General features: G+C 52.6%; 1 protein-coding gene across 1 annotated transcript; it reads right to left on the bottom strand.

Annotated features, from left to right (window-relative positions):
* Positions 1-5,869: 5,869 nt before the first annotated feature.
* On the bottom strand, positions 5,870-14,809 carry NAGPA (N-acetylglucosamine-1-phosphodiester alpha-N-acetylglucosaminidase). The gene is made up of 10 exons (XM_010353876.2): positions 14,703-14,809; positions 14,147-14,602; positions 13,090-13,229; positions 11,396-11,504; positions 9,907-10,035; positions 8,999-9,204; positions 8,865-8,912; positions 8,325-8,426; positions 8,181-8,244; positions 5,870-6,732 (listed from the first exon to the last, which is right to left on the bottom strand). Exons 1-10 carry the CDS (start codon positions 14,786-14,788, stop codon positions 6,525-6,527), a joined length of 1,548 nt encoding a protein of 515 aa, XP_010352178.2. The 5' UTR covers positions 14,789-14,809; the 3' UTR covers positions 5,870-6,524.
* Between the last annotated feature and the right edge of the window lie 8,401 nt (positions 14,810-23,210).

Genomic DNA, 23,210 nt, shown 5'->3' with positions numbered 1-23,210 from the left:
ATGTGACCTCATTTGGAAATAAGGTTTTTGCACATGTAATTAGTTAAGGATCTCAAGATTGGTTATTGGGCCATGTGAAGGAGGATTACAATTTTTATCAATTTTTATATATAAAGCAGAAATATACTGTATCAGTTTCCTAGGGTCGCTGTGACAAATATCACACGCTTAGTAGCTTAAAACAACAGGAATGTTCTAGAGGCTGCAAGTCCGGAATCAACGTGGAGGCAGGGCCCTGCTCCCTCTGAAGGCTGTAGGGCAGGACCCTTCCTTGCCTCTTCCAGTGTCTAGTGGCACCTCGTGGCTTGTGGTCGCATCGCTCCAGTCTCTGCCTCCATCATCATATGGCCTTCCTCTCTCTCTGTGTTTCCTCTTCTTGTAGGGACACCAGTCACTGGATTTAGGACCCATCCTAAGTCCAGTGTAACATCTTGAGATCCTTAACTAATTACACCTGCAAAGCTCTTATTTCCTATTTCCAAGCGAGGTCACATTTTAAGGTTCTAGATGGACATGAATTTTGGGGCATGCGACTCAACTTACTATGTATGCATACAATAGATAACCAGATACACAGTTATATCTGCATTGAACAGATGTGAAAACCTCTGTGCCACCCAGTACTGCTGGAATTTTACCGGTCAGGTACCCAGGTGAAAGTGAGGGCCCTGGCGTCCATCTCTCCTGGGCTGCTCTGCCCTCCCCCTGGGGTTTTACCAAAGTGCCAGACCTGGTATCCTGGAGAGCTGCATCCCAAGACAGCCACAGTCCTGACATCAGAAGGGTGTGATGGACCCTGTCCAGGGTGCCACCTGTCCTTCCCGTGAGCTCTCTCGGGGCACGGAGAGCGGAGCTGGCTGCCACACAGATCCTGGGACTCTGAAAAGCCTTCCTCATTTTGGAGCTGGTGGCTGGGGTTGTCACTTGTGAAAGCAGAGCAGGTGTGGTGTTTTGTGTGATGGCACGAGGCTCATCTGTCCATCTAGTTTCTGCTCCCCAGCCCTGCCCAGCACAGCTCATCAGGGGAGAGGAGGCGGCTTGCACTTGCGTGTGTTCATTGGCGGTGACTCTTCCGTGGATTTCTCTGGAACTGTGGGTGGCGGGTTTCAAAGGAACAGCCAGCTGACTCGTGGGTGCGGCGGGTGAGAAAGAACAGCCCTGTGGGGGAGGACGGAGCTCCGTAGGGTGGGCGGGAGCTGGGATCAGGCCTGAGCTGCGGGGCCCTGCTGATGCCTGTCTCAGCCACAGCGCTGCCCTGAAGACCTCCTGGGGCCTGGACCCAGAGCAGGCCAAACATGCCCATGGCTCCCTGTGGCCCAGAGGCTGCCTCTGGGATCGGTTCTTGGGGCACAGATCCCTGGGACCTCTGCGGAGCCAGGTTGGACGCAAGCAGCTGCCGTGGGAGCTGGGGCAGGGCCTGGGAGGAAGGGAGTCAGGGCCTTCGGGCATGTCAGAGGCTGTGGCTGCCAACTTCTCCAGCTCACTTCCCTGCCTCCCTTGGTGCTCAGCCCCCCACAAGGCATTTTGGAGGCATGCGGGTTCCCAAAAATCACATTTTTTTTTTGAGACAGGGTCTCACTCTGTCACCCAGATTGGAGTGCGGTGGCGCGATCATGGTTCACTGTGGCCTCAACCTCCTGGGCTCAAGCGACCCTCCCACCTCAGCCCCAAGTAGCTGGAACCACAGGTGTGCACCACCGTGCCTAATTTTTGTATTTTTGTAGCGGCGAGGCCATGTTGCCCAAGCTGGCAAAAAGCACCATTTGAAACCTCTGAGCCAGAATTTTATTTTTCAGACACAGACTCCTTGGAGAATCCCGTGAGAACTCAGGACACACACACGAATGGCGTTCGCTGTGGGACCCCAAAGAGTCTTTGAAAGCCCACCCATTGACACCAGGATGAGATCCTTTCTGGGGTCTTTCTGAATACTAAAGTCCTGTGCAGAGCACCCCAGCAGCTGAGACGTGTCACCATGGCGACGGCCCAGCACGTGGAACTCTCAGGGTTCCCAGTGGGGCTGCAGAGTCTTCAGTCTGCCGTCCAAGACTCGTGTGCCTGGGGGTCTTGAGTCACTACTGTGGGTGGGGGAGGGGACCCTTGCTTTGCTGAGATCGGAGCAGGGGAGACCCTTGCAGTGCCAGGATTGGAGCTCATGCATCCCCAGCCAGCTCGCCTGCAGCTTGATGACTTTAGCTCTTGTACATTTGTGTCCCCACCACCACCATAGGTAGGTACTGGAATCTCAGACACTTCTGCCTCCTGCTCCATGTCCTATCTAAGGTCTGTAGTCCAAAATCTAAATGCGTGAGCCCCCAGATGTGCCTCTCCTGTAACAAGTGTCACACGTTTTGGGTTGCAGGAGACCCCAAAACCCAATACAAATTGCCTCAAGCAAAAAATGGGAATTTATGGGTTCATGTAATTGGGAAGTCCAAGAATGAGCTCACTTCAGGTACAGCTGGATCCAGGCATTCAAATCATGTCTCCTCCCCCACCCTGAGTTTAGTCCTTTTCCACACCGGCTCACCCGCTCCATCTCCTGGTTCCGATCAGGTCTTCCCCACATTGGAGAAGAGCTGGTTTCCATTCCTCCTCCTTGTGGCCCACCTTGGGCCCACCTTGTGGCCTTCCTTGTGTCTAACCTGGGAAGTTAGTCCCAGCAGAGAGAGTTTCTTCTTTCATCTGCAGCAGAAGTTCCAGGGTGGACTCTGACTGGCTGACCCGGGGCAAGTGCCTAACTCTGGACCCATCTGTGAGGCCCACCTGCAACTTGGGGTGAGAAGACAGTGCCACCCAAACTACCTGGATGGAGAATGGGGGACAGGTACTACCCTGAAAGCAACACGCTAGAGGTTCACAGCCAGGACTCCTGGGTTTTGGGGTCTCCAGCAACCCCAAACATGTGACACTTGTACTATTATACGAGAGGCACATTTTGGGGCTCAGGCATTTAGATTTTGGACTGCAGACCTTAGATAGGACATGGAGCAGGAGGCAGACGTGGCCACCTCCCTGGGCACTCTCATTACCATGGAAGACTTCATGTTGCAAGATGCTGCAACTTTCCCATAGCTCCCTGTGGTTGCCAGGGCACGCTCGGTCTCTGGGTAGGGCAGGCTGGCACGGCCAGGGAGTCAAACCCCAGGAGCAGCCCTCAACCAATGATGAATGGGTGTTGGCTGATAAATATGCCAGCTTCCTTGTCCTTGAAAGGTACAACCGAGACCTGTTCTACCAACTCTCCCAGAGGCCCCCAGCAGGATTGAGCTCCTGTTGCCTACAGTATAGACCTACTCACTCCTGCACCCTGCACAGGTTGACTTCCCTCCCTGTCCTCTACCAGTGCTTCCTGGGGCCACCTCCCCAATAAAACTACTTGCTTTCACCTCCTTGTCTTAGTTTCTGCATCTGGGGAATCCCAGCCTAAGACAGGACTGTTGCTAGAAGAGAGACTGGATGTTGGGCAGGCAAAATCAGTATCACGATGACAAATTAAAAAGAAATTAGAGGCCGGATGCGGTGGCTCAAGCCTGTAATCCCAGCACTTTGGGAGGCCGAGACGGGTGGATCACGAGGTCAGATCGAGACCATCCTGGCTAACACGGTGAAACCCCGTCTCTACTAAAAAAAATACAAAAAAACTAGCCGGACATGGTGGCGGGCACCTGTAGTCCCAGCTACTCGGGAGGCTGAGGCAGGAGAATGGCGTGAACCCGGGAGGCGGAGCTTGCAGTGAGCTGAGATCCTGCCACTGCACTCCAGCCTGGGCGACAGAGCAAGACTCCGTCTCAAAAAAAGAAAAAAAAAAAAAAAGAAATTAGAGGCTCATGCCTGTAATCCCAGCACTTTGGGAGGCCCAGGCGGGTGGATCACTTGAGGCCAAGAGTTCAAGACCAGCCTGGCCAACGTGGCGAAACCCTGCCTCAACTAAAAATACAAAAATTAGCCAGGCATGGTGGTGCATGTCTGAAATCCCAGCACTTGGGAGGCTGAGACATGAGAAACGCTTGAACCCAGGAGGCAGAGCTTGCAGTGAGCCAAGGTTGCACCACTGCACTCCAGCCTGGGGGACAGAGTGAGACTGTCTAAAAAAAAAAAAAAAAAAAAATTCCAGGGGCCACAGGACTCACACCACTCATCATGTTTGTCACCTGACCTGGGACCCCTCTAGCCTGCTGTGACAGGCCCTCTTCAGGTACTGCTGCCTCTGGGCCTGGATTCCACTGGATTCCAGTGCACAGTAATGTCTTTTTTCCAACTCAGCTGTCGGCACAACAGAGGACAGAGATATCCCCTCAGAGGTCATGGTTCTCAGGCCAAGGGTCATTTCAGGATGGCCATCACGGCCATCATGGTGGCCATGACCTCAGACTGAGAGTGATCCCTGTAGATTCCAGATCTGCAGCCAGGCTTGGGAGCTGCTCTTCGGAATACGCCTCAGCGACTAAGGTACCTGACTTTGCAGCTCCTCCTAAAGAGGTAGAGCCCGTTTCCCTTCCCCCTGAATCTGGGCTGGCCTGGTGACTTGTGCAAGTGCCCACCAGAGCTGCTAGATCTTTAAAGAGAAACCAGCAATCTGGAATTTTTGTTAATCTCTGGATGTTTTTTTTTTTTTTGAGATGGAGTCTCGCTCTGTCACCCAGGCTGGAGTGCGGTGGTGCGATCTTGGCTCACTACAACCTCCACCTCCCGGGTTCAAGCAATTCTCCTGACTCAGCCTCCTGAGTAACTGGGATTACAGGCTCCCACCACCAAGCCTAATTTTTGTATTTTTAGTAGAGACGGGGTTTTGCCATGTTGGCCAGGCTAGTCTTGAACTCCCGACCTCAGCTGATTCATCCGCCTCCACCTCCCAAAGTGCTGAGATTACAAGCATGAGCCACTGCACCCGGCCCTTATTTATTTTGAAATCTCTTGACTTTTAAACATGGGTAACTAATTTGAATTCTATAAAAATACTGTGAGGAAAACCTAAGCCCTGGTCATTCAAAGTATGGTCAGGGGCTGGGCGCAGTGGCTCGAACCTGTAGTCTCAGCACTTTGGGAGGAAAAGGCAGGAGATTCACTTGAGGCCAGGAGCCTGGGCAACACAGTGAGACCCCTTCTCCGCAAAAAATTTTTAAAAATTAGCTGGGTGGCCGGGCGCGGTGGCTCAAGCCTGTAATCCCAGCACTTTGGGAGGCCAACACAGGCAGATCACGAGGTGAGGAGATCGAGACCATCCTGGCTAACATGGTGAAACCCCGTCTCTACCAAAAAATACAAAAAACTATCCAGGCGAGGTGGCGGGCGCCTGTAGTCCCAGTTACTGGGGAGGCTGAGGCAGGAGAATGGCGTGAACCCAGGAGGCAGAGCTTGCAGTGAGCTGAGATCCAGCCACCGCACTCCAGCCTGAGCAACAGAGGGAGACTCTGTCTCAAAAAAAAAAAAAAAAAAAAAAAAAAAAAAAAAAAAAAATTAGCTGGGCATGGTGGCATGTGCCTATAGTCCTAGCTACTTGAGGCTGAGGTGGGAGAATCACTTGAGCCCAGGAGGTCGAGGTTGCAGTGAGCCGACATAGTGCCATTGCACTCCAGCCAGGGCAACAGAGAGAGACCCTGTTTCTAAGAAAGACAAGAAGTGTGGTCTGGGGACCTGAAGCATCAACATCGCCTGCAAGCTTGTTGGAAATGCAGAATTGCTTGCCTCACCCCAGGCCCAAATCTGCATTTTAACAACATCTCCTTGTGACCTGTGCATATTCAAGTTTGAAAAGCACTGGATTAAACAAGCAGGGAAGGGGACTTGGCTCCGGGACACCACTGTGACTTGTTTCGGGATAAGCTACACCTGCTAAGCCCCAGTGCGCCCTGAAGTCCATGATTCCGAATCCAGACACCACCTGCTGGCTCCTTGTATTATATCAATTTATTCAAGTGATTAAAAAAACTTCTTGGCAGCAGGATGACAAAATAGGTCTGTAAACATGATTTCATCCCCCGTCCTTCTTCCAAGGAGTTTCCTCTGACAGGAAATCGAATTCTAGTTGGCAAGTCCTGTGATGAGGTGTGTAGAAAAGGGGTCCTGTGTCACCGCCGGGAAGGCAGACTCGTCCCTTTAACCCACCCCAGCCGGCGCGCTGGCCGGGATGTGCTGTTTTGTCGTGACGTGGTCACTGGGCTTGGTTCATTGGCAGCCCCTCCCCCTTCCCCAGGAGGTGGGAGACTCTTTGGCAGTGCAGCAGCCCTCCCGGGGGCACAGGCTTCTCAGCAGCGGGCACAGGCTTCTCAGCAGCAGACACAGGCAGGCAGGAAGCAGGCGGCTGAGTCTTTCCAGGGAGCACGGTATTGCTAGGGTCACAGCTGCCCTGGCAGGTGGCCAGGTGAGGGGCTGAGGCACAAGTGCTATCAGGAACTTGGCTGCCCCACAGGGGCTGAGGACACCCAGATGGTCCACACCAGTGGCCTTGAAATTTCCCCTGCAGAAGCCAGACGGTGGGGAAACAAGCTTTCGGGACATGCCACCCCGGGTAGCTCAAGGCTTCAGTCCTTGAAGGGGTTGTGGGCGCCCCCTGGCTGCTCCTTCTCTATGGCCAGAAGCTCCCCGTTCATCTCCTGCAGTGGGTGGTAGGCATAGTCCCCACGCAGGTGCCGGTTCCTCTCTGCTCTGGACAGGAGCAAGGACAGGTTCGCTGAGATGCTGAGCAGCAGGAGGAAGGCCAGCGCCAGGGTGAGGGCTAGCCAGGCGGTCCTGCAGACAGGAGAGAAGCCCCCAGTGGGGGACTGCTGGGTGGACTCGGGGCTGGGGAAGCACTGGAGGGGCTTTCCTCTACCAGTAGAGACAGCACTCAATCAGATGCCTCCAGGGACCACACAGGGAATGTTTTGAGCAAAATGGACGAGGTGGGGTTGGGGCAACGTTTAAGACGTGTAGGGAACAGCAGAGGCAGTCATGACATGCAATGCAGGTCCATGCTGCCCCATCTCCTGATTTTTTTTTTTTTTTTGAGGTAGAGTCTCATTCTGTTGCCCAGGCTGGAGTGCAGTGGCGCGATCTCGGCTCACTGCAAGCTCCGCCTCCCGGGTTCAAACGATTCCCCTGCCTCAGCGTCCCGAGCAGCTAGGACTACAGGCTTGAATGACCATGCCCGGCTAATTTTCATAATTTTAGTAGAGACCAGGTTTCACCATGTTGGCCAGGCTGGTCTTGAACTCCTGACCTCAAGTGATCCACCCACCTCAGCCTCTCAAAGTGCTAGGATTACAGGTGTGAGCCACCACACCTGGCCTGATATTTTAAGAGAAGCCACTAAAGAAGTTTTTAAGGCTGGGCGTGGTGCTCACGCCTGCAATCCCAGCACTTTGGGAGGCTGAGGCGGGTGGATCACTTGAGGTCAGGAGTTCAAGACCAGCCTGGGCAACATTGTGAAATCCCGTCTCTACTAAAAATATGAAAATTAGCCGGGCACCTGTAATCCCAGCTACTAAGGAGACTGAGGCAGAAGAATCGCCTGAACCCAGGAGGCGGAGGTTGTGGTGAGCTGAGATCACACCACTGTACTCCAGCCTGGGTGACAGAGTGAGACTTCATCTCAAAAAAAAAAAAAAAGTTTAAAAACATGTGAATGTTACTGCTTTTCAGATGCTGCTAATATATTTTAAATTTTTAAAAATTGTGTAAGCCAAATAAAACACAACTGGAGGCTTGGCATGGGGGCTGGGAGGCCAAGGTGAGAGGATCACTTGAGCCCAGGACTGTGCACCTCATCTGTGCAACACAGTGAGATCCTATCTCTAAAAAACAGTAAAAAATAAAATTAGCTGGGTGTGGGGGTATGTGCCTGTCGTCCTAGCTACTTGGGAAGCCCAGGCGGGAGGATCGCAGTGAGCTGACTGTACCACGGCACTTCCGCCTGGACGACAGAATGAGGAAACGCCCTGCCCCCACCCTGAGATCTCATCTAGCCCAGTTTGCATTCTGAGCTCCAAGGGAGATGCTGACAATAGAGGCTGGGCACTCAGAGGCCCTGGGCTCTGCTCCAGAGTCCCCAAAGCAGATAGTGGGGAGAGCTGGTTCCCCCTCCTCTAAGGCAGGGAGCTGGCAGGGGACAAGGGTGAAGATGGACCTCACAGGGGACGGGTGCAGGAGAGAAGGGGGATTCCTCCCATCTTGGCCCCAGTGCCCACAGAAGCACCTACCTGCTGAAAAAGGAGAGTTCTCCCGCCCTCAGGGTGGCTTCAGATGGCTGGAGACACTGCTTTACTGTAACATACCAGAGACAGACTGAAGGGGCCGCAGCAGGAGCGTCTGCCCATACCCCCTCCCCTCGGAGGGGCAGGTACCTCCAGAGATGCTGCAGTTGCCAGTCTTGGGGTCACAGGGACAATGGTGCTCACACTCACAAGGCCTCTGGCAGCCCGGCCCGTGCCAGCCAAGGGGACACTCTATGGAAAGGAGATGGGAGAAGGGAGGAGAGAGGACAGAGGTTGGGGCCTCCCATGTCATAGCCTTTCTTGACAGGACAGGATACCTGCCCTGCCCCATGTGTACAGAGCTGGGCTAAAGGCGAAGCATCCCCTGCTCTCCCTGGGCTAGCCCCTGAATGTGACCTTATTTGGAATCAGAATCTCTGCAGAGGTACTTCAGTTAGGATCTCAAGATGAGATCATCCCGGATTTAAGGTGGGCACTGGAGCCCGAGCCCTTTGTGGAATGGGCCACAGCAGCCACAGGGAATCATGCAGTGGCTTGTAGGTGAGGCAGGGGCAGAAGACAAGAGGCAAGCTGTTCTCAGACCAGAAGTTGGGGACAGAGGCAGCAGAGGGCTAGTGGGGCTGCCAGGGCCACCGTCCCCCCACCCGCCAGTGGCGTGGCGGCTCCTACCTTCACTGCAGTTGGACCCGGTCCAGCCGGCATCGCAGCGGCAGCCAGCTGCCGAGATAAGACCGGGGAGGCCAGGTGAGGGCCCAGGGCAAGGCAGGGCCGGGCAGAGACCCCTCCCCAGAACCCCCACTCACTCTCTGTGCACAGCCCGTGCTGGCTGCAGTTAGAGGGGCCACAGTCCAGCTCGCCGCAGCTGGGACCCCGCCAGAAGTGCCCGGTGCACTGGCAGTGCCCGTCCACGCAGGTCCCGTGGCCGTGGCAGTCAGGCGGCTGGCAGCGGGGTTCGTGCACACACACCACGGTGGACACTTGGCGGGGACAGCGCCACATGTTGTCCTGGCTGTAGAGGGATGTGATGTGTGAGGAGAGGCCACGCCCAGACGGCCCTTTCTTTAACTCCCTCCAGGGCAGCCTCCACCGCCCCTCTCTCCATTCTTGTCTGTCTGCCTCCCTACCTATGAGATGGGGTCTATTTATTTCTGAGATGAGCTACTGTGATCCTTCCACCTGAACCTCCTGAGCAGCTGTAACCATAAGATGGGCGCCATCACACCCAGCTAATTTTTTTTATTCTTTGTAGAGATGGGGTCTCACTATGTTGCCCAGGCTGGTCTTGAACTCTTGGGCTCAAGCAATCCTCCCACCTCGTCCTCCCAAAGCACTGGGATTCCAGGCGAGAGCCCCTGTGCCCAGCCCCTCTCCAGCCTTTTATAGGTTCCTCTGCTTCCTACAATCCCTCCCAGCCCTAGGCCTTTCACATGTGATGCCGTCTGCCCGGAAGAGTCTCCCACCCCCACCCCACTACTACCTCCTTCAAATCTGTTCTTATTCTGTTATCCTCAGGGAGGTCTTTGTTGGCCGACTGACCCCTGTTCCTAGGCCGGGGTAGTACTGGCATCTTGGGGGAGGGACTGTAGCAATTTCTACTCACTCTTGAACCCCCAGGGCCTGGCACACAGCAGGCACTCACTATTGGCTGAATGAGACAGTCTGGGGCAGACCTGGACTGCAGCCCTCATGATGGCGGCTTTCACGTGCTTACCAGTGATCTGACGGGTAACTGGCCAAGGTCCCATTGAGCACGAAGGTGGCAGAGCCACCCCCATCCAGGTTGATGGCGTTGACCACGTCCTGTTTCAGCAGGAACTCCGCCATTTCCCACAGGTTGATGCTGCAGCACAAAGTGTCATTGTTCAGGCTCAGCGCCCACCATCGTTTCCGATTTAACTCCTTTTCCTTCCACAGTGCACAGCGTCACGCCCACAGTGCAGGCACATTTCTAAGCGGCCCCCATCCTCAAGCATGTCTTGTCTTAGCCCCCAGAAGCTGTGAACACGTGAGATCACACCCATGCCTGTGCTGTTACATGGCATAAGCATCCTTAAGGGAGGGGAAACGGGCTGGAAGATCTGGGTGGGGCCACTGGAATCACAGGAGCCGTTCAACGCAGAGAACCTTCTCTGGCTGGTGGCAGAAAAGGAAGTGAGATTTGAAATACGAGGGGGAGAGGGTGGGCTGGACGACTGGGGGAGGGGACACACGTGGGAAGGAACCTGGACAGCTTGAAAGACCTGAGGCCCCAGACTGCGGCTAGCAGGGAAACTAAGACCTCAGTCCCACAACTGAGGGGACGTGGATTCTGCCAATAACCTAAACAAGAGGATTCTTTCCAGATCAGAGAGCCCTGCCTGACCAGCATCTTGGGTTTGTCCATGGGATACCCTGAACATAGAACATTCTAAGTCGACCAGCCTGGCCAACATGATAAAATCCTGTGTCTACTAAAAATACAAAAATTAGCCAGATGCGGTGACTCATGTCTGCAATTCTAGCACTTTGGAAGGCTGAGGTAGATGGATCACCTTAGGTCAGGAGTTCGAGACCAGCCTGGCCAACATGATGAAACCCCATCTGTACTAAAAATATAAAAATGAGCCGGGCGTGGTGGCGGGTGCCTGTAATCCCAGCTACTCGGGAGGCTGAGGTGGGAGGATCACTTGAACCCGAGAGGTAGAGGTTACAGTGAGCTGAAACTGCACCACTGCACTCCAGCCTGGGCGATGGAGTAAGACCCTGCCTCAAATAAACAAACAAAAGAACGTTCCCTGTTGAGTGTTGCTAAACTTGTGCTAGTTATGCAGCCAGAGCAAACCAATACACTCTCTTTACAGGGGATAGAAATGCGGCTGAGGGAGGCTGAGTGACTTGTCTATGGCATAGGATGGTTGAGCTGGGGTTGGAACCAAGGCCTTCTCCCTGCTAACTTTGTGACCATTTCCTTGTATCCTAACTAGGGTTCAGGAAAGGTGAGGCCTAAAGCTGGAGATGATGAATTCTTGGAATCGGGAAAGATCTCAGGACCCTCATCCTGTGGGAGGGTAGGTGGGGGGGCCCTGGGAGGGGGGTCAGATAGGTATGAACATCGCAGAAAGCAGGTCGAGTCAGAGGGTCAACGTCTGGCTGTCATTGGGTCAACGTTCCTCCCAGCAGGACTGAGCCCCAGCCAGGGGGCCTCAGCTCCCAGGACTCACCCACGCTGCTCCGTTTGGCCGTCTGCATGAAAGAGCACCAGTTGCCCTTTCCGGTCGTGGCCAATGGCCGTCCTGGCTGATATCACATTCACAAATTTGCTAAAGGAACCTGAAGGAGAAGCAGCCTGGCTGATCACCGGCCCCTTGGGAGGCCTCCTGCTTCTTGCCTAACTCCACTTCCCACTGGTCTGAGGTACCCGCTACTTCCCTGGGAGGCATAGCAGCCTCCTGGCTCATCTCGCTGCCTCCCCTCTGCATATCCCGGTCTCCCTAGGACAGCCAGGGGGGCTCTTCTTGCAGGTAAACCAAGCTATGCCAGCCTCCAGGTGAAGACCCTCTAATGGTTTCCCTGTTCTTTTATTTCTTTTTTATTTTTATTTTTTTTTTGAGACGGAGTCTCGTTCTGTCGCCCAGGCTGGAGTGCAGTGGCCGGATCTCAGCTCACTGCAAGCTCCGCCTCCCAGGTTCACGCCATTCTCCTGCCTCAGCCTCCCGAGTAGCTGGGACTACAGGCGTCTGCCACCTCGCCCGGCTAGTTTTTTGTATTTTTTAGTAGAGACGGGGTTTCACCGTGTTAGCCAGGATGGTCTCGATCTTGTGACCTCATGATCTGCCTGTCTTGGCCTCCCAAAGTGCTGGGATTACAGGCTTGAGCCACCGCGCCCGGCCATGGTTTCCCCTGTTCTTAGAACAAGATCCAAAGAGCCAGCATGCCCTCCCCAGCCTCCTCCTCCTCCTGCCTCAGCTCCGGGGCGTCCCCTCACCACCCTGCAGCCACTTTGCACTTCCTGTTCCCTCTGGCTGAGAACTGCTTTTCTCTAGCTTGCTCCTTCGTCAGATCACCTAGTTAGTGAGGCCTTCCTTGACAGCCTACTCTTATTTTTTTTTTTTTGAGACAAAGAGTCTCGCTGCCTTGCCCAGGCTGGAGTGCAGTGGCGGGATCTCAGCTCACTGCAACCTCCGCCTCCCAGGTTCAAGCAATTCTCTTGCTTCAGCCTCCCAAGTAGCTGGCACACAACACCACGCCTGGCTAATTTTTGTGTTTTTTTTGTAGAGATAGGTCTCACTATGTTGCCCAGGCAGGTCTTGAACTCCTGGGCTCAAGCACTCCTCCTGCCTTGGCCTCCCAAAGTGCTGGGATTACAGGTGTTAGCCACCACACCTAGCTTACTGCCCACTCTAAAACAGCCCATGCCCACATCAGGGCTATGGTATCCTGTCCCTACCCCAGTATTCCGCATCCCAGTGGTTCTCAACCTTGAGTGTTGGTCAGAATCACCACGGAGGCCCGTTAAAACACAGACTCTTGGGCCTTGCCTCTGATTCTGCAGGTCTGAGGTGGGTGGGGCTTTGGAACAAGCTCCTGGGCCACGCTGATGTTGCAGGTCCATGAAGATTTTTTTCTCTTCACTTTTCTCTTCCTGTACCCATGGCTCCTGTCCCCATCTCTCCCCTTTCCCCCAACTTTATTTTTGTTTCTGAGCACTTACCAATTGTTTTCAGCACATTCTATAACTGTTTTCTGTCTTATATATTGAATAGAAGCCTATCTTCATCCCCATGAATCCCCAGTACCCAGAGTAGTGCTGGGCACAAAGTAGCTGCTCAATACTTGAAAGACTTAAGAACAGCTCCGCCCAGCCCACTGGTCCTGGTTTTCAAGATAGCTGTTGTCAACAGCCTCCCCATCCAACCTGTCTCCTGTGTCTCGTCGCACTCTGTGGCTTGGCTCTCGTTGATGTAGATGCTTCCATTACGAATCAGCCACACGACCCCACTCAGCAGCTGCACAAATGGGTTCTCAGTGTCCAGCACCTCCTCCTCAGACAGGTACCTGGATCCGGGGAAGGTGGGAAGCTCACTCACCAGCAGGAGCAACTGCAGAGAGTCAGGCTGTTTCTCTCTGGCTGCTACATTCCTCCTCGTGCCCCAGGAACCTGCTGGGGCGGATCACTTGAGGTCAGGAGTTTGAGACCAGCCCCGCCAATATGGTGAAAACCCGTCTCTACTAAAAATACAAAAATTAGCTGGGCGTGGTGGTACACGACTATAGTCCCAGCTATTCCAGAGGCGGAGGCAGAAGAATTGCTTGAACCTGGGAGGCGGAGGTTGCAGTGAGCCAAGATGGTGCCACTGCACTCCAGCCTGGGCGACAGAGCAAGACTCTGTCTCAAAAAGAAAAAAACCACAAAATCATCAGTCTTGATGAGTTGATGTTTCTGACACCCCACTCCTTTTTCAGTCCCTCTCACACACAAGCCCCCGAGCCTCCGACCTTTGTGCTCGGGGTTCCTTTGGACTGAAATGCTCTTCCTCCCCTCCTCCAGTTCTGTCCTTGACTCAAAGGTCACCTTGGAGAAGCCTGTTCCAGATCACCCTCCCTAAAATCAACACTGTATTTACAACCGGTTCACCCCGTTGGTTGCTTTGCTGCATACACAGCAATCAGAATGTATGTTAGCTATTTACCCGGATTTGGTTGATTTTTCTAGTAATGTGGGAGGTCTGTTAAGGCAAAGACTGTGTTGTTCAGGGTTATCTCACCAGGGCGCAGCACATTGCCTGATACAAGCAAGTGCTCAATGATACTGAATGATGAATAAACTCTGCAAGGAAGCGATTCCTATACCCATTCTGCAGATGAGGAAACAGAGGCTCAACTTGGTTAAATGACTTGAACATGGAGGCACGGCTATAACCCAAATCTCAACCCCTCTGCCCTCGACAGCACGGGGCTCCCTGCCTCCTCACCCGACGACCAGGGTCCCGTCGCGGCGGATCCCGAACTGCGCGTTCTGCAGCCCCCCGGAGCTGCTCACCCGCCGCTCGTCGCTCACCACGTTCCCCAGGCACTCGCCCGTGTTCATGCGGAAGAAGCCGCCGTTCTGGGCGACGCGGCAGCCGGCCGCCCGCGCCGTCTCCTCCACGGTGGCGCGTCGTCTCGCCGCGCAGCCGCCGGGCCCACCGGGCTCTAGTACCGAGAAGGTGAGCAGGGGCGCAACGGCCCGCGTCAGGTGGCCGGCCACCGCGCGGTCCCTAAAGTGTGACACGAAGCTTCGCACGGCCAGACCGTCGGCGCCGGGGGTCGCGGGGGTCGGAGGCCAACTCTCGTGCTCGCGGCGGCCGGCGCGCACCCGTGTGCAGTCCCGGGGGAGGCGCGCGCGCGCGCGTGGATAGGGCAGCAGCAGGTCGTCGTCGCGGGAGGCCCTGCGGGGACGGGCGGCCGTGAGTTTGGGGGGCTGTCCTCGTGAGCTCTGAGGACGGGCGGGGGCCCCCGAACCAGGCTCGCCCCGGGAGCTGCACTCACCCCGAGTCGAGGCCGCCGGACGCTTCCCAGAGGAAGCCGAGTAGCGCAAGCCGGAGGAGAAGCCAACGACCCGTGGAGGCCGCCATGTTGAACCGGGGCCTCAGGTCACGTGGGGTGGCCTCACGTGACTCAAGTCCCGGGCTGGCCGCTTTTAGCTTGGACTAAATTATCTGTGCTCTTCCGGGGAGGTCGGGCGGTGCTAGTGATGGTAACTTTTTATCTCCATGTTATCTCAAATCTACAGGAAGTTACAAGGATAAAGAAGTTACAAGCATAAAGAACTCTCGTAGAACTTTTATTCTTGTTTAGCAGTTGTTTAGGCTTGCCTGATTTACGCAATCATTTGTACTTCGTTTTTTTTCCCTGAACCAATTGCAACCAAATTGCAGACATCATAATCCTTTACCCCATACCTCCCTATGCATCTCCTAAGAACAAGGGCTTTTTTTAAACCACAGGGCAAATATCATTAGGACAACCCCCACTGACACAGTTCTGTGATCTTATCCACAGCTAACCTTCAGTTGTCCCTCTCAGTTGTCCCTCTAATGTCTTTTTTCTTTTCTTCTTCTTTTTTTTTTTTTCTTTTTGGCTACCCCTGAGCCTGTAATCCAGGAGTTGCTTTTAGTTGTCATGTCACTTTGATCTCTTATTCTGGAAGGCTCCTCAGCCTTTTGTCTTTTGCGACCTTGGCATTTTTGAAGACAGCCCAGCTACATAATTTGTGTGACTCAGTGCGAAATGAAAACGTGGGGACACTTGCCAAAAAAACCCAGAAAACTATTAAGAATTTCAAGATAGAGCAAATGGTTGCAGCAAGCCAGGGTCCTTCTGAGTGAGGCCATGAAGCTGACACTGAGTATAGAAGCCAGTTTATTTTGTAGCATGTGCTTCAAGCTTCCTTTGAGAGGATTCGTCTCTTCAGCCCTCTTGTATCCAGGGTTGGGTGATGTCTTGGTGCCAGTGCAGTGCATGGGCCACTCCAGGAGCCACAGCAAGTCTAGTTGGCTTGATACTGTTGCAGTCTTGCCAATGCACCTTAATGTAGCAGTTTCTACTTGTCTGAACTAGTACCAGGGGTTCTTTGTCCTACCTCCAAGAAAACTAAGGAGTGTGGACACAAAGGTGGGGTTGCAGTGAACGTTTAATAAGGGAAAGAAGAAAGTCCTCCGCAGTGGAGAGGGGAGTCCGAGTGGATTGCCGGGTTACAGCTGAATGCGAAAAGCTTGTTTTTTTTTTTTTTTTAAAGACAGAGTTTTGCTCTTGTCGCCCAGGCTGGAGTGCAGTGCTGCGATCTTGGCTCACTGCAACCTCCACAACCTCCGCCTCCTTGGTTCAAATGATTCTCCTGCCTCAGCCTCTCGAGTAGCTGGAATTATAGACATGCGCCACCATGCCCGGCTGATTTTTGTATTTTGGGTAGAGACGAAGTTTTACCATGTTGGCCAGGCTGGTCTCAAACTCCTGACCTCAGGTGATCCGCCTCCCTTGGCCTCCCAAAGTGCTGGGATTACAGGCGTGAGCCACTGTGCCTGGCCGCAAAAAACTTCTATAAGACACTGCTCTCCTTCCGGTAAAGCTTAGTAACTTTTTTTTTTTTTTTTTTGAGACGGAGTCTTGCTCTGTGCCCCAGACTGGAGTGCAGTGGCGCAATCTCGGCTCACTGCAAGCTCCGCCCCCAGGGTTCACACCATTCTCTTGCCTCAGCCTCCTGTGTAGCTGGGACTACAGGCGTCCGCCACCACGCCTGGCTAATTTTCTTGTATTTTTAGTAGAGACGGGGTTTCACCGTGTTAGCCAGGATGGTCTCGATCTCCTGACCTCGTGATCCGTCCGCCTCGGCCTCCCAAAGTGCTGGGATTACAGGCTTGAGCCACCGCGTCTGACCAAACTTAGTAACTTCTTATCAGTAAAGCTGCCGGTGCAAGTCCCCTTATCTTATGCAGCTGTGGGTATGTCTCTAGGCAAGTGCAAATCACTGCTTCTCTTGTGTAACTGTGGGTTTGTTTTAGATAAGGCCCCCTCCTCCCTGTGCCCGTTTCCATGGAGCCCACAGTGTATATGCCTGAAAAAGGGAGGAAACTTTTTCCCGGGAGCCTGCTAATTATACAAAGAACAGAGGGCTTTTGCGCTGGACCCTGTTTGCTTATCTGTGTGCAGGTCCAGCCTGAGTTTTTTCCCAGGTTGTTTTATTTTTGCCAGTTGCTGTGACTTTTCAGGCAGGCCACTTCTGAGGTGGGAATTTCCCCTAACGGATTTTTCTTTTCCTTCTCCCTCACTACCACAGGTATAGGGGCACACAGGTATAGGGGCCAGGCCAGCCCCTTTTCATCCGCAGTCAGCGCTTCTGTGCTTGATCTCAGGCCCCTCTTCGAGCCACTGCTCCTTTGAGCCAGTGGACGGTGAGGGTTACTGAATTCAGAGAGTGTCCCCCCCAAACTCATGTCCTTACCAGAACCTCAGAATGTGAATGTATTTGGAACCTGGGTCTTTGCACATGTAGTTAGTTAAGATGAGGTCATACTGGAGTAGGGTGGGCCCTGAATCCAATCTGAACGGTGTTCTTGTAAAAGACACAAATGGACACAGAGGAAAGGTCCTATGAACACAGGCAGAGATTGGAGTGATGCAGTCATAAGTCAAAGAATGCAAAGATTGCTAGCAGCCACCAAGAGCTAGGAGAGAGGCGTGGGACAGACTCTTGAACTTTGACAGAGAACATGGTCATACTGATGTCGTGCTTTTGGAAACTAATATAATTCAGGGACCTCAAAGGGGTCCCGGGGGCAGCTCTGACGCTCCTAGTTCACTTTCTTTAACCACGTACAAAATGATTGCTCCTCCCAGAGGCTTAAATGACCTGGCCTGACGCAAATATATTGATGTGAAGGGAGTATATCTTTCTGATCTTTGCATTGGGCCACTAAAAATAACCAGCAGAGGAACCCAGGCCTGACGCCTACTCCCTGCCTCTGGAAGCGCTCTTTTTTCTGCCTCAGTGAGGAGTTGCAGGAACAGGCAGTCTTTGGCAAGTTCTGACTTCGGTTTTCTCCCTACTTTGAGGCTTGCGACTCCTTTGCCAAGTTTTTCTAAGCACATAATGGGTGCCACAGAAATTCTGCATTTGAACAGAGCAGCCCACATCCACAGTTCTCGCCACAGCTGCTAACAAAGCCAAGGGTTTTCTTTTTTGTTTTTCAGCCTGGAATACTTTTGTCCCCTCGTAGCATCCTCGTCTGAGTTCCACCATCATTTGTGTGTTCAACAGGCTGAGCACCTCGTATATGCTCCATTGCTGATGATCCCTGCCTTCATGGGGCTTAGATTTTCAGGGGGAAACAGACATGAAACAGTTATGAGATGAATGCAAGAAGCAAAGGGCAGGACCCCGAGAGAAGGAGGTTGCAGGTGTGGCAGGGAAGCCTCTCCAAGCCCATTTAGACTGGTTTGAAGGAAAGAAAAGAAGGTGCAGCTGTGGGCAGATCAGGGCCAGAGCCTGAGGTGGGAAACAGCTTGGCAGGTGCAGCAGGAAGATCCACCTGGTGGGAGAGGAGGGCCATGGGGGAGGGGCTGGAGGTGGTGAGCAGGGTTGAGGTGGGAGGGCCAGGCCAAGGCCAGATCCTACATGCAGGGATCCAGTGAAATGAGTATGGATTTCAGCCAAAGTGAAATAGCCATTGGAAGGTTTTTTAAAAACTTTATTAAGATATAATTTACATACTGTAAAATTCTTCTGCTTTAAGTGTACAATGCAATGATTTTTAGTGAATATACATCGATATTCCAGCATCACCATTATCCAGTTTTAGGATTTTTTTTTTATCACCCAAAAAAGTTCTGTCATGTAATTCTATTATTATTATTACTATTATTTTTGAGACGGAGTCTCGCTCTGTTGCCCAGGCTGGAGTGCAGTGGCCGGATCTCAGCTCACTGCAAGCTCCGCCTCCCGGGTTCACGCCATTCTCCTGCCTCAGCCTCCCTAGTGGCTGGGACTACAGGCGCCCGCCACCTCTCCCGGCTAGTTTTTTGTATTTTTTAGTAGAGACGGGGTTTCACCGTGTTAGCCAGGATGGTCTCGATCTCCTGACCTCGTGATCTGCCCGTCTCGGCCTCCCAAAGTGCTGGGATTACAGGCTTGAGCCACTGCGCCCGGCCGTAATTCTATTATTTAGAGACAGGATCTCGTTCTGTTGCCCAGGCTGGAGTACAGTGGTGCAATCATGGCTCACTGCAGCCTCGACTTCTTGGGCTCAAGCAATCCTCCCGCCTCAGCCTCCTGAGTAGCTGGGACTATAGGTGTGCGCCACTACGCTCAGCTAATTTTTGTATTTTAGTAGAGATGTGGTTTCACCATATTGGTTGGCCAGGATGGTCTCGATCTCTTGACCTTGTGATCCGCCTGCCTTGGCCTCCCAAAGTGCTAGGATTACAGGCTTGAGCCACTGCACCCGGCCAACCTCGGGGAATCTTAAGGGACAAATAAAATTTAACCAGATTCGGGGTGGGGGCAGATTCGCAATTGCAAAAATGTGGAGCCAGCCCAAATGCCCATCAATCAACAAGTGGATAAACATCATATATATATGATGGAATACTACTCAGCCATAAAAAGAAATGAATTAATGGCATTCGCAACCACCTGGATGGGATTGGAGACTATTATTCTAAGTGAAGTAACTCAGGAATGGAAGACCAAACATCGTATATTTTCACTTATAAGTGGGGAGCCAAACTATGAGGATGCAAAGGCATAAGAATGATACAATGGTGCCGGATGCGGTGGCTCACACGTCTGTAATCCTAGCATTTTGGGAAGCCGAGGTGGGTGGATCACCTGAAGTCAGGAGTTCAAGACCGGTTTGGCCAATGCCGTGTCTATTAAAAATACAAAAATTAGGCTGGGCGCGTTGGCAGGTGCCTGTAATCCCAGCACTTTGGGATGCTCAGTCAGGTGGATTGCCTGAGTTCAGGAGTTCGAGGCTAGTCTGGGCAATACGGTGAAACTCTGTCTCTACTAAAGCACAAAAAATTAGCCAGGCGTGGCGGTGTGCACCTGTAGTCACAGCTACTCGGGAGGCTGAGGCAGGAGAATTGTCTGAACCCAGGAGGCGGAGGTTTCAGTGAGCCTAGATCACGCCACTGCACTCCAGCCTGGGGGACAGAGCAAGACCCCGTCTCAAACAACAAACAAACAAACCCCAAAATTAGCCAGGTGTGGTGGTGCGTGCCTGTAATCCCCAGGTACTCAGGAGGCCTCAGCACAAGAATCAGTTGAACCCAGGAGGCAGAGGTTGCAGTGAGCCGAGATCGCCCGCCACTGCACTTCGGCCTCAAAAAAAGAAAAAAAGTTACAATGGAATTTGGGGACTTGGGTGGGAAAGAGTGGGAAGGAGGTGAGGGATAAAAGACTACAAATTGGTTTCAGTGTATACTGCTCAGGTGATGGGTGTACCAGAATCTCTCAAATCACCACTCATGTAACCGAATAACACCTATTCCCCAGAAACCTATGGAAATAAAAAATAGAGAATAGGTGTAAACCCGGAAAAAGCAGGGATACTGGGGGGACGTTGCCCAAGTCAGTCTTCCTGGCTCTGGTGGGCGAGGGGGGCAGAGACTTAGCCGCTGAGAGACGGGAGTGGGTAAGCAGGCATGAAAGGATGGCTTGAACTTGCCCCAGCTCTCACTAATCCCTTCCCACCCTCTCTTGCTCTCTCAGACCTCATTCCAAGCAATGGTTCTGCAGACACTGTTCTCACAACTGCTTCACACTGAAGTGACATGATGGAGAAAGTCTTAACTGATTCCTTTTCCTGTGTGTATTTACGTCTTCAGAGGAAACACTTTCAACCAGACATGGTGGCTCATGGCTGTAATCCCAGCAGAGGCAGGAGGATTGCTTGAGCCCAGGAATTCCAGGTCAGCCTGGGCAACACAGCAAGACCCTCATCTTAAAAAAAAGAAAAAAAAAAAAAAAGAGGGGCCAGGCATGCTGGCTCATGCCTATTTGCTGACTCAGCAATTTGGGAGACCAAGGCGGGCAGATCACCTGAGGTCAGGAGTTCGAGACCAGCCTGGCCAAATGGGGAAACACCGTCTCTACTAAAAATACAAAAATTAGCTGGGTGTGGTGGCATGTGCTTGTAATCCCAGCTACTCAAGAGGCTGAGGCAGGAGAACTGCTTGGACCCAGGAGGTGGAGGTTGTAGTGATCTGAGATCATGCCACTGTACTCCAGCCTGGGTGACAGAGTGAGACTCTGTCTCAAAAAAAAAAAAAAAAAAAAAAAAAAAAGGAAAAGCTTTAAGAACATGATGACTTAATGGAATTACTTGTTTACAGTGGGATTTTATACCTTGAGCTGGGAGCCGGAAGGAATGCAAGGACTGACCAAGGATTGTGGCAGGGGCACATAGAGCCACCATGGGCCGGGTGCTCCCACCAATGAGGGCCTCTCTCTTGGGCTGTGTATTTGGAGGGCAAGGAAAGAAGGCCTTGATGAAGCCCTGAGGTGGGGTTTGTGCTGGGGGACCTGCGTTTCCATCCCTCTCTCATTTAACTTCAAGTCCCAAGCCTCCTTCTCTCCCTGTCTTCCTCCCACCCACTCCAGACAATCTGCCTGTGACTGGTTTTTCCGCTCTCTTTGCTACTTGAACAGGAGGCTGTCAGGAGCTATTCTGCTCCAACGAGGAGAACCAGTGACTCATTTGTGGGGTGCTCCTTGTCTTGACCTCGAGTTTTGTTTCTAGCCCTTTGGAGGGTTCCCTCTTTTTTCTTTTGAGACAAGTTCTTGCACTGTCAGCCAGGCTGGGATGCCATGGCATGCTCATAGCTCACTGCAGCCTTAACCTCCCAAGACTCAAGTGATCCTCCTGCCTCAGCCTCCCAAGTAGCTGGGACCACAGGCACAGGTCACCATGCCCAGCTGATTTTTGTGATTTTTTATGGATGTGGAATTTTGTCATGTTGCCCAGGCTGGTTTCCAAATCCTGAGCTCAAGCAATCCCCTCACCTTGGTCTCCCAAAATACTGGGATTCCAGTTGTGAGCCACCGTACCCGGTCATATGAATGGGCATTTGAGCAGAGACTGGGGCAAGGTGGAGTGTGAGTTATGTGGATGTCAGGGAAAAAGTATTTGGAAAGACAGGAGAGTCTTGCAAGGAACGTGAGCTCCGTGTGGGCTGGATATATCTGTTGAGTGGATAAATTCCTGGGAGCTTTTGGACTACAGTTTGGCTGTGGCTTGCTCCTGAGAAAGTTCTTTTTTTGTTTATTTGTTTTTGTTTTTTTGAGATGGAGTCTTGCTCTGTCACCCAGGCTGGAATGGAGTGGCGTGATCTTGGCTCACTGCAATCTCTGCCTCCAAGGTGCAAGCTATTCTCCTGCCTTAGTCTCCTGAGTAGCTGGGATTACAGGCAAGAGCCACCATGCCTGGCTCATTTTTATATTTTCAGTAGAAATGGGGCTTCACCATGTTAGCCAGGCTGGTCTTGAACTCCTGGCCTCAAGTGATCCGCCCGCCTTGAGAAAGTTCTTTTTAATTTTTGGTTTCACATCAGACCTTTACATAGAGGACCAGGCTGTGACCGAGTCATCAGGACAGGTCATCTGCTTCCCCACGGGTGTGGCTGGGCTGCAGGGACCTTGTTGCTGAGACTAGAAGCGGCTCGTTGAGGCAGGTGCTGCGTTCGTTTCTGGGGCTGCTGTAGCGAGGTACCATCGACTAGGGGCTTAAACCACCGAAATTTATGGTCTCACAGTTCAGGAGTGCCGGGATCATAGGCGTGAGCTAAGGATTCCCTTTCCTTGAAAATGACTGATAACGCTCCGCTTTCCGCTGCAGTCATTTCACCCTCTCCCTGGTTTGGTAACTGAAACCTTCTGAAATGAACCAGTGTCAGGCCCCCGTGAGGACTCCATCCCCAATTCAGGAAGCATAGAGGTGGAGCATAATTCCCCTGATTTGTTTACGTGCAGCCGACTTCTCTTAAGGTTGTGTGCCTGTTTCGGAAAACTTCTGTTTGCAAGGCAATGTGAAAGAAATCCTTAAAGCTCACGGAGTGCCAGGTGGATATGACATTCTGGTTCTTGGTTCCCCCAAGAAAACAGCAACCTCCAGAAAGCAAGTCAAACTTGTCAGCAGAATCCAGGGATGTTCCTCGAGGCCTGACAACTTAAGAGCAATCATGGGAAGGCATTCAGAGGTTCGCATCAGAGGATCAGGTCGAGGGAGCCTATCTCCTAAAGGAAAGATCGAGAAGAACCATGCCCCCCACTACCACCTGGGCTGCTCAGCCGGGCACAGAAGCAGCCGGGGATATTTTAATTCAGATGCTCACATATGATTCAGTTGCCACATGAGGATGATTCGCAGCGATTTTCCACCTTGAGGTAAAGCAGGACAATGCATGTAAAGAGGTTTGCATCCCCAGGACCGGGTTTTCAGCTGGTTTTTCTACCCCAGAGTCTAAGGCATGCAGGCTGTGTCATCAGCACCACAGACG

The sequence above is a fragment of the Rhinopithecus roxellana genome, chromosome 20 (genome assembly GCF_007565055.1).
Source record: "Rhinopithecus roxellana isolate Shanxi Qingling chromosome 20, ASM756505v1, whole genome shotgun sequence".
Lineage (NCBI taxonomy): Eukaryota > Metazoa > Chordata > Mammalia > Primates > Cercopithecidae > Rhinopithecus > Rhinopithecus roxellana.
The sequence above is the reverse complement of the archived record's forward strand: the minus strand, read 5'-3'. Positions and strand labels throughout refer to the sequence as shown.